General features: G+C 39.3%; 1 protein-coding gene across 1 annotated transcript; it reads right to left on the reverse strand.

Moving 5' to 3' along the window:
• Window positions 1–3465: 3465 nt before the first annotated feature.
• Window positions 3466–11198, reverse strand: LOC146557042 (serine/threonine-protein kinase pim-1-like). Its single transcript, XM_085249885.1, has 12 exons — window positions 10241–11198; window positions 8991–9068; window positions 8714–8787; window positions 7132–7208; window positions 6487–6729; window positions 6200–6352; window positions 5984–6078; window positions 5811–5858; window positions 5489–5707; window positions 4255–4435; window positions 3998–4168; window positions 3466–3908 (listed from the first exon to the last, which is right to left on the reverse strand). Exons 3-12 carry the CDS (start codon window positions 8719–8721, stop codon window positions 3817–3819), a joined length of 1287 nt encoding a protein of 428 aa, XP_085106011.1. The 5' UTR covers window positions 8722–8787; window positions 8991–9068; window positions 10241–11198; the 3' UTR covers window positions 3466–3816.
• Between the last annotated feature and the right edge of the window lie 41 nt (window positions 11199–11239).

An 11239-nucleotide genomic window follows, 5' to 3' on the forward strand; every position in this document is an offset into this window, starting at 1 on the left:
ATGGATGTTCATTAAACAGCGATAATGATTTTTTTCCCTTTTTTTAATATAGCTCAGTTTGTCCATAATGCACTGAAATTACCCTGAACTAGCTGCGGGGTTTTGTACCTCTTATCTTTCCAAATAGAGTGAAAAACATGTTCTTTTTTATATAATTACTTTCACAAAATTATAACACCCAGCTAATTAATATTTTCGTGTGTGTCATCAGTAATAAAATGATGGATTAGATGGGATTACATTGGGTTGTGGTCTAATAAATTCATGTTTTAAGAGCATTCAGGGATGAGAATACTATTCAAAAATATAGATTCGAAAATGATTTCCATGTAGCCTCCCAGGAAAGACACCACCAAAACATAAAAATTACAGCAAACAGTGGAAATGTGAGGTTCAAGTCCAAGCACGTCCTTTCTCCAGTTTGCACAGTGACGGGTCAAGCCTTGTTTGTGTGTTACATGAAATGACTAAGTCTAATGTAGAATTTCAGTGTATTAGTGAATGGTAAAGGTTTTCATCATTATCAACTTTATCTTCTATTAATTAGGAAAATGGTTCACATACAGTGCCTAACAAATTTAGAAGATAATTTGTCATAAAAACAAATATTTATGTTTTTTATAGCTGAAATTGGACTTTTCTGAGAAGTCAGAGACTAATTTAACCACTTAACCTTTATATTTATTTTTGTTCAGGAATGAAAGTAATTGAATGTAATGTGGCATCTTCATAAAAAATAATGCTGTGCTTTAAAATGTTTTCTGTTTGTTTCGTAAAATGTTAATTTTAAGCATTGTCTGTGAAGGTTCTCAGTCATCCAGGTCATTGTAGTCTAAGGAGCTTGGGAAGAAAAGCGTCTGGACTTCTTTAAGTTGCTTGAAGATGTTTCACCTCTCATCCGAGAAGCTTCTTCAGTTCTAAGAGTCAAATGGTGGAGAGACCCAGATTTAAACCCAGTGGGAGTATCCCCCCAAAGAGGAACAAAGGACCCCTGATGATCCTCTACCTAATCACATGAGCCTAGGTGTGAAAACAGGTGTGGGTCACAATCAGCCAGGGTTTCGGGTGAGCTGATCACCCTATCACATGATAGGGTGATCAGGAAATCACCCTATCATATGATTTCCTGAGGTCAAACAGCCCAGGGTGTGAGTGGGTGTTAAGACGTCTGGGAAGGGATCTCAAAACTGGATTATAGATGGCAGACAGTTGGTGTCGTAAACCCCCGCCTCTGTTTAAAGATGGTCACTCACAGTGGACATAGATGGCTTCTTTCACTCCTCTTTCAAACCATCTGTCCTGTGGGTGACCTTTGTCCTTTAGATGCAGATGGACTGCTGAGTCTTGTCCTGTGGAGGTGGCTCTGCTATGTTGTGCCATGCGCTTGTGAAGTGGCTGTTTGGTCTCTCCAATGTAGAGGTCTGGGCATTCCTCGCTGCACTGTACAGCATACACCACATTGTTAAGTTTGTGTTTTGGAGTTTTGTCTTTCGGGTGAACCAGTTTTTGTCTGAGTGTGTTGCTGAGTCTGAAATGTACTGGGATGTCGTGCTTGGAGAAAACTCTTCTGAGTTTCTCTGATACCACATGATAGGGTGGGGCCAGGTTTCACAATGAGCTCACCTGAAACCCTGGCTGATGTGACCCACACCTGTTTTCACACCTTGGCTTATGTGATTAGGTAGAGGATCATCAGGGGGTCCTTTGTCCCTCTTTGGGGGGATACTCCCACTGGGTTTAAATATGGGACTCTCCGCCATTTGACTGAAGAAGCGTCTCGGATGAGAGGTGAAACATCTTCAAGCAACTTAAGGAAGTCCAGACGCTTTTCTTTCCAAGCTCCTTAATTTTAAGCATTATACTTTTGATCTAACTATTACAGAAACATAAAAACATATTTTGAAATCACCAATACTGTTAATCTAGGGCAACTGTTGCATAAAGCTTAACAACAGTGGTTCTGTTTTTAAAAAGTCACACCTGACTTGACTAATTCAGTGAACGGACATGCATTAATGAAAGTACAATAAACAAATGTGGAATTCACATATATATATAGAAATATTTATAGAAATAAATAAATAAACACAGTTTGTTAAATTATTACGTTATGTCTTAACAGTAGCTTAACCAATATTGCATGAATTACATCATTTTTAAATCCGGTAAATTCCCTCTGCTTCTGCACATCTCCGATAAATTGCAGCAGTAATTTTATGGCCAACCTTTGCAGACAGGTAAGAGAGCGCAGACTGTCATTAGCATCACAGCGCATTCTTTTGTCACACATTAGGTGATCAGTCAAACAGCTCACAGTTCACACTGAGCATAGACGGATATTAAGAAATATCAAACTTTCTTGAACGGACATTAACAAATAAATTCAATCGTAACTATAGCATCAAATCACATCCGTCACTTTACATCGTAAGGTAGAGAACCCACCATATTAGAGAAAGAATCCCACCAATCAGACAGCCCACTATGAGCAAACAATCAGCAACAGTGGGAAGGAAAAACTGCTGCAACCGACTACAGGCGCTCAATCCCACCTGCAGAGCGCCTGTCCGTCTGCCTGAGGTTAGTAAAAGTGTTTAATACGGTAGTCCTTTATTGATACCTGTGCTAATATGCTAAACTATCGTTTATAGACTGCTAACATGGATGTGCTATGCCATCAATGAATGCCGTTGGTGTTTACTGATAGCAAACTGTGGTACGGAGACGACTGTTTATAATATTTCTAGTGATACTCGAAATGTCTCATCAAGTCCTGATTTAATTCAATTTATGCTGTTATCAGTGTTTGCAACGATAGCATGGCTGTGGTGCCATATGTATGCTCTCGGTGTTTGCTGATATCAAACTGGTATTAGGACCAATGTAGGTTAATCTTTGTAGTGATACTCACTCCTTTTTATTTAGACCTGGTTTAATTCTGGTATAGTTGAGTATTTGTATATAATCCCTGCAGCTGTCAGACTCTATAACAGGGGTCACCAGCCTTTATAAAAACAGAGTTAGATAAAACTGTGAACAGTTTGGTTCATCTTTAGTTAGATGGTTCTATCTTGATAAGCTATGTCTTCTCACAGATTCATTTTTCAAAAATATTAATGATTTAAGCAAGGAAAGGGCTACATGTCAGCATACAACTCTTTATTTCTATTAATGTCTTACTTCATTCCTACCTGATTGACATGTTTAGGAATTATGAGTGATTGGCTCACTGTAGTTGTAAAAGTTGCTACCAATCAAATTATGATATGTTAAAGTTAAAACAAAACACAACTGTTTAGTGTCATTTTTGTTGTAATTGATGTCTGGTTTGTTCTGTTCCCTAGTGATGGGTAGGGATGGGTACCAGTATCGCACCGGTTCTGACCCTTGAAATAGTAATAACACAGTATCCTCAGCAAAGATGAATTAAACAAGTTTTATTTTAATGGAAGTTTACTTCAAGTCTTCAGATTTTTACTGTCTTTTATTTGATTACTTTAAAGTATATGATTACATTAGAGTAATTAAATAAAGACAGTTTTGATGGAGCTCCTGACCCAGCCCAAGCTCTCTATGAAGACGAGGAAAAACTCCCCTGGGGGGGCCAGATTGACGGGAAGAAACCTCGGGAAAGCCCATTCAAAGAGAGATCCCCTTTCCTGGGATGGCTGGGGGGGTTACAGGAATTCCAAAACACTGAAATTTAAAGTGGGCCAATTAAAAAAATTATTTCCTGAAAAAAAGCAAGGTAATTCATACATCACACATAAATGATAACGTCTGAATTGTGTGTGTTTGTGTGTGTGTGTGATATGCTTATCTCAGCCACGTGTGATGCTGTAGCTCCTCCAGCGTCGGCCGCGTCTCCGGGACTTTGGTTAAACACGCGTCCAAGAAATCCCGGCAGTCTGGAAAGAAAGGAAAGAGAAAAAACATGAAGATGATAGTTCCAGTGGTCCAAGCCATCAGTCAGTCTTGAAGTGTGACGTTTTCTTACTTTTGGACAGATGTCTTTTGAATTTCAGGCGCTTTTTGAGGAAGCTCGTGGTGTTAAAGTCTCCCGCATGAAGCGCTTCGTACAGAACCACTCCCATTTGCCATACCGTGGTGGGTCCACACCTGTAGCAACTGCGCCCGTACCACTCGGGAGGGGAGTAAATTTCTGTACCTAATAAACAGACACAATTGCAATTTCTTCTAAAACAAAAGGCGAAAATTGTGACATCTGTGAAGAGCAAGAGCAGAATATGTTACCATAGAAGACGCGGTACTGCGACTGCTCCTTAACAAAGCAGCTCAGTCCAAAGTCGATGATACGAACACGCGGTACATCTGAGCCGGTCTCAATTAGAATGTTCTCACTCTTGATGTCCCGGTGAAAGATGTGTTTATCCTCCAGGTGCTTCGCAGCATCAACCAGCTGCTTCAGAATGACCTGGAAATAGAGCAGGGCGATATGACCAAAAATATTTATCAAGATATACATTTGAAAAGTTGCGATAACGATATAACTGACGATATAATTGACACTAGACAAAATACTTTACAACTCCACAACTATTAGTGCAAAAAACCCCATCAATGTATTTTCACTTAAACAAGCAGCTGTTTTTTTATGTCCATTAAAGTTATATAAAAATGTAACAGTGCAAATTCCTTGCTGACAGTTTAACCAAAAGGCATTTCCAGTGGAAATTGGCCGACATATCCTCAGCATAACCATGTATAATATCCACAAAACTTAAAAAGAGGTTATACACACACAATACGGTAATATAATGTTGAGGTGCAGTACGTATCACTCCGCGAGGCGCCTGCCTACGATAGCCGTAATGCTCCGACAATCCATCGAGCGGTGCTGCTTTGTAGCTTAGCAAAGTCGCCGTGTACATAAAATCGTTTTGAGGTCAGTAAACACAACCAGAATTCATACATAAGTCACACGGGATTATAAGGGGCACTGTCGAGTTTCAGAAAAATCAAAGGATTGATTTTAAGTGTGCCGTATTTTCCAAACAACACGGTAATAACGACGCCCCGCTAGCATTCGCTCCCAAAAATTGTGCTTTGTTGTGTATCTGACGGACGAAAGCTAAACCAGTTCCACACCACTAAAGTTGCAGCATTTTTACAAACCAGTTCTGGTTCATCCGTTTCATTCAACGATCCACTTTCGCTCTTCTCATTGTGCGTCATCGTTTTGAGGTCAGTAAACACAACCAGAATTCATGCGGCGTCACCGCCATGTGCGTATGTAAACAAAGGCACTGCGCATGCGCGTTTTACCCATATTCTATCGCGATATTTCATTTTCCTATCGTTGCCCAAAATTACCCCGGTATTACCGTGAATGGTATGATATAGCCCAGCCCTACCTGGAAACGATGAAAAAGACAATAATCAATCAATGGGTTAATGTTTCTCTAACACTCTGTGCTTTGATTGAATGATGTACAGTCTAAGACTCTTCTAAAGCAAGTCAACTTGCCTTGGCCTTGTCCTCTGGCAAAAATCCTCCATTTTCTTCTATATATTTATCCAGGTCCACAGCGGGGACAGGTCTCTCCATCACCAGGATCAGCTCTCTGCCAAAGTCAAACCACTCCAACAGAGACACTGGGGCTGATGTTTCCACTGATCCATCTGCTTCAGCTGCAAGCTTCAGCATGATGGCAACTTCCACTGACACATTCTTCCCGTTATCATCCTGAAATATTTCAACAAAGTGGATGATGAGGCACAGACGTTCCACAGGTGAACGCTGCATGCAATCCACTAATGTAAAAGCAATTCAAGTCTTGCATATTTACCTTCACTTTGCAGTACACGTTCCCCTTTGGGATGTGTTTGATGGCCACCTAAAAGACACAGGGCATTGATGAGCATTTCCTCAGTATGACATAATTAAAGGTGTAAAACAGCTTACGATATTATCCCTTATCTGCGTTACTGCCTGTCTTACTACCACCATCTGAACACTTACTGGTAAATGATCCTTTATGCGGTAGCCAGCAAACACTGCTCCACACCCTCCTTCTCCAAGCCGGTGCTCCTCCACGTATCTCGCTTGGAAGTCACCTAAACAGACAAACACAAATTGGGTTTTACTACAGCTGTCACACAAATTACTCTCTGCTGTACCCTAAATGTTCATTTTGCTCTTCACCTGAATATAAAAGCCAAGCTGCTTGCTACTTACGTTTCTGTTCAGCCACTGACTTTTTGGCAACAGTTTTGGTTTTGTCCTGGTCCACTTTCTTTTTCTTAGGTGGGTCCCTGGTGTCTCCCGCAGCTTTCCTTTTGCCAGCCTTTTTGTTTTTACTGCAGCTCTCTGAAATCTCTATGCTGCAGTCTGCAGATGTGGAAAACACCAAAAGCACGTCAGCTTATTAGATAATAGACACAAATATCTCCCAAACACTAATATCTTCAAACTAGCAACCAGATGTACACTTAATCTACCCCTCACTCAACTAATTAGCCTACCTTTACCAGTGTCCAACCAGGAAGATGCCTGCCCCTTGTCACCGCTCACATGGTCAAGAAGTTTACGCTTCTTTGCTGTGTTGGCTGTCCCCGCTTCATCTTGTTGGACCTTTCGCTTGACTCCCCTGACCACATGAGCATCTGAGCTGGTGGAAGGACCAGCCTGCTCAGTGACCCTCCTTCTTTTTATGGGGGTCGTTTTTTCAGGACTGGCCTTTCTTTTAGCCATCCTGCTCTTACAATCTATAAACAACAACAACACATTAGTGAAAAAGAGCGCTCGACATCAGGACTAGAAGGATTTTGATGTCACTGAATTTTTAATTAGTATTGCTTACAATATAATAACAAGTTTATCCTTTTGATAAAAAACACACCAACACGAGTCCATCTACTAAGTCTAGATACTGATGACACTTGTTGCTCTGTTTTCACTGCTCAGTCCAAGAATAAACTTGTCACATTATTTTACCAAAAGACAAAGTGCCCCAGTAACCTTTCTTTGATTAGACATGTTGCACTTAGGTTAGTTTCAATCAAAACCAGGATTTAAATCCTCTAAAAATGAATCGTTTTATACACAGAGCCTCAACATTGTTAGAAATGTCGATTCTGTTATTTGGGGGATTTTTTTTTTTTACTTACTTTGATCTCCTGGATCTTTCTTATCTGCCTCAGTCGTAACTTTTCTTGTTTCCTTTTTCATCTGAATTTTTTGAGAACTTTTAAAATAGAAAATGTCACCTTAATGAGTGAATAGTCCTTCAAATGTCTGGATGCTTGACTTTTCTAACTAAGCTGTATAAGTCAGTTCTGTAAGTGAGCTTTAAAAGTAAACTCCGGAGACTATGGCAACACAACATTAGAACCTTGCCTTTTAGTGACATCACTAAAAGGCAGTGTCCCAAGTAGTTTAAAGAAAAACACTCTGGCAGACAAAGCCATAATATTTCATATAATTCAGTAATTTCACATTAAACTTTCTTTCATTATCCTTTCATTATTTGTTTAACCCTTTAAGACCTACCATAGAACCAAGTTCGCCAGAGCTTACTTTATATTTTTACATGCTGTAGTGCCATTTTTGGGAGCATTTCAAGTTGCTATACATCAATACAACTGTTATAGCCCATATTTTAATAATATGTATGCATTAAGTCCATAGTAACTACATTAATTGCAAAAAAGTGCAACAAACTACAAAAAAAATTGAAAATCGTTTTTGGTTTTTTTTAAATATATTTCTACTTGGAGAAATTTAAGAGGCTTATCCCTCAAAACTTTAAATACAAAAAAGTTGCAAAAAATAGTTTACAACAACAGGAAATTTATTTTGAGTGTCTTCATAGTTTTATTTTTGAGATACACCAATTTTTACATACTGCAGGAATAACGAAAAACAATCCTATGATGCAAATTTGCAAAGAAAACAGCATGTGCATCAAAATAAACTATTTTAAGCAGTGCAATTCGAGTTCTAAGCATCCCAGCAACTATTCAGAAAAGCATAAAGTCAAACATGACTTATAAAAACACCAGTATAGGCTCTTAAGGCCTACAAGTAAAAAACTACATTTTCCGCGAAAATGACGTCACTTCCGGTTTCGGGCAGGAAATGGTGGACATGCGATCGTTCGCGCTGACGTCTGTTTCAATGTGGGAAGTGTTACGAACAGCTGATCGGATCGGCAAAGCGTGTTTCTGGAATATTATGTTTTTGTTCCCGCAAGCGCTTTTATGCAATTTTTGCAAAGCTATATGTGTAAGGAAACCATGACCTAGGACAAGCCGATGGCATAAGATTTAAGTACAACTCTGGTTTCATATGCAAAAAAAATTATTGCGCTAGCTTACGCGGTTCCCGGTTCTACAGGGATTTAAAAATAGTTACGCAAAACAGAGCGTGCCTGCTCCGACCGGCTTTAAAGGGTTAAACATGTAACAATCGAATTGCATCTTTCCATTGCCAGCCATCTCATTTTGTACAAATCCAGCCAACTCTTCCAAGTTTGTGTATTTTTTAAACCCTTACAAGAATTGAAATGTGTCCCAAATATCTGTATCCCATCAGAGGCAAGTTTCCTAAAGGAGAGGTAGTAGCTGCTCCACCATAGGACCAGTAGGACCTCCAGCACACAATGAACACTTAATTAACATTAACACATTTATTAAAACACAATTTTAAGCAATAACCCTTTTCTTTTAGTGTGTTTCAATTTGTTCCTACCGCGCCATTGGAACGGTGTACTATCCAGTAACAGCATCCAGCTGGCAGAAGCATACACCTGCAGCAAGGAGAATCTACCAGGCAGGATAGCGCAGCGGAGTCATCAGATGAAGTGGTTCATCCAGCAGGAACAGGATACCAAAAGGGGAGAGAAAAAACACAGAAAGCATAGTCATGACTAACTCAGTGTCACTAACAGCTCATCTAGCAGTCTTAACATCATAAGGATACAGGCTGGTCCATATAAAAAATATTAACAGAAAAAAGATGTACTTACCTGGATGATTGAGCATGTATCAAGACAATGAGTCATTTACTTTAGTAAAACTGTAATGCAACAAGCACAAAAAATGGGCTGTAAAAAAAAGAAAAAATATCTGAACAATAGCACCGACTTTTAAATAGCAATCAAGCCCAATAAACAGTTTCTTTTGTTAAAAGAGGGGCCTAATGTCCTCCACAGTTATGTGAGATGATAAAGCCATACAGAAAATGATTACTTCAAGATATAGCTGCTAAAAGTCGTTCTACTACCGAATTATGTGTATGTATCCTCTCTTGATTTATTTCCAAAGTTTACTCACTTGATTTGGATTACTGAATGGAACCTAATCATTTTATTAATCTATACACACAGAAATAGCCACACAAACTAAATTAGTTGGTCAAATTTTATTCAGACACTTGTTGAAATAATCACACAATGTAGTCCTTCTAATGACAGCAACATACTGTTGTTAGGAGGTGGTGGGATTGTCACATGCAGTGAGCTAGCATGATTTACTTAAAGCTGATGTGATTCCCAGATTGGATGAACTATTTGCATTTTCCTCATCATTATTTTTATTTTTGTTTTCTGATTGCTGATTGGTAGTGGTTGCCAGAATTATGCTTTCGCTTAAAATACAGTGTTAGCTACTAGTGCCTCAATTTCTTGGTTGTCTAAGAAATTCATCCTATCAGAGCCTTCAAAAACAAAAAATAAAAACAAAAAATATACTTTACAAAACATAATTCCAATTAAAATAGTTAGCTGGGTAAAATGCCACATGTTTTATGTCATGGTACAGTTAGTGCGATTCTTGATTCTTATGATAAAATGTAATTATATTTTAATCCCACAAATCTCTTTTTTCTTTTTATGAGAGCTCACACACTTAAAGGATATGCCAAAGTCACACATTTTACAACAGCAACCTCATTTTATAAATGCAATACACTAAAAAACAAGGGGAATAAAAGCAAAACATTAACGGTGTGTTCACACTGAACGCGATAGACGCGAACGAAAACGCCCCAAACGCCCCTAATTTGACGCGTGCACATTCGCACCTCAACGCGTGACCAAGAAAAATCCATCGCGCCTCAAAATTGCATATTTTGACGTGCGTGAACCGGAAATGTGGGAGGAAGTTGTGCCAGACCGGTATCTTTGTCAGCTGTCGAGCTAGCGTTTGAAGAGAGAGTCTCCCTTCTCTATTTACTGTGCAGAGCAGAGCAGCGGCGTTAAGGACGTCCTCGCCGTACCTGGGTCCATCAGGTCCTCCAGACGCGTGAGCAGTTTGGTGAGTTTCAACACTTGCTCCAGGAGCTGCGCCTGGATGACGGCCGATTTCAGCGATATCGCCGTCTTCCCCTCGCCCAGTTTGAGGACCTGCTGTCCCGCGTTGGTCCAAGAATCGCCCGCCTAGACACCGACTACAGGCGCTCAATCCCACCTGCAGAGCGCCTGTCCGTCTGCCTGAGGTTAGTAAAAGTGTTTAATACGGTAGTCCTTTATTGATACCTGTGCTAATATGCTAAACTATCGTTTATAGACTGCTAACATGGATGTGCTATGCCATCAATGAATGCCGTTGGTGTTTACTGATAGCAAACTGTGGTACGGAGACGACTGTTTATAATATTTCTAGTGATACTCGAAATGTCTCATCAAGTCCTGATTTAATTCAATTTATGCTGTTATCAGTGTTTGCAACGATAGCATGGCTGTGGTGCCATATGTATGCTCTCGGTGTTTGCTGATATCAAACTGGTATTAGGACCAATGTAGGTTAATCTTTGTAGTGATACTCACTCCTTTTTATTTAGACCTGGTTTAATTCTGGTATAGTTGAGTATTTGTATATAATCCCTGCAGCTGTCAGACTCTATAACAGGGGTCACCAGCCTTTATAAAAACAGAGTTAGATAAAACTGTGAACAGTTTGGTTCATCTTTAGTTAGATGGTTCTATCTTGATAAGCTATGTCTTCTCACAGATTCATTTTTCAAAAATATTAATGATTTAAGCAAGGAAAGGGCTACATGTCAGCATACAACTCTTTATTTCTATTAATGTCTTACTTCATTCCTACCTGATTGACATGTTTAGGAATTATGAGTGATTGGCTCACTGTAGTTGTAAAAGTTGCTACCAATCAAATTATGATATGTTAAAGTTAAAACAAAACACAACTGTTTAGTGTCATTTTTGTTGTAATTGATGTCTGGTTTGTTCTGTTCCCTAGTGATGGGTAGGGATGG

The sequence above is a fragment of the Mchenga conophoros genome, linkage group LG16 (assembly GCF_057382185.1).
Source record: "Mchenga conophoros isolate Kocher_MC1m ecotype Shallow Benthic linkage group LG16, M_conophoros_male_GT1.1, whole genome shotgun sequence".
NCBI classification, from domain to species: domain Eukaryota; kingdom Metazoa; phylum Chordata; class Actinopteri; order Cichliformes; family Cichlidae; genus Mchenga; species Mchenga conophoros.

What these genes read in the sequence shown, in the direction of transcription:
- LOC146557042 (XM_085249885.1), bottom strand. An exon ending in CTGGTTGGACACTGGTAAAG is followed by an intron (nt 6,353 to 6,486) that starts GTAGGCTAATTA and finishes CCACATCTGCAG; the next exon opens with ACTGCAGCATAGAGATTTCA. An exon ending in GCAGTACCGCGTCTTCTATG is followed by an intron (nt 4,169 to 4,254) that starts GTAACATATTCT and finishes TCTGTTTATTAG; the next exon opens with GTACAGAAATTTACTCCCCT.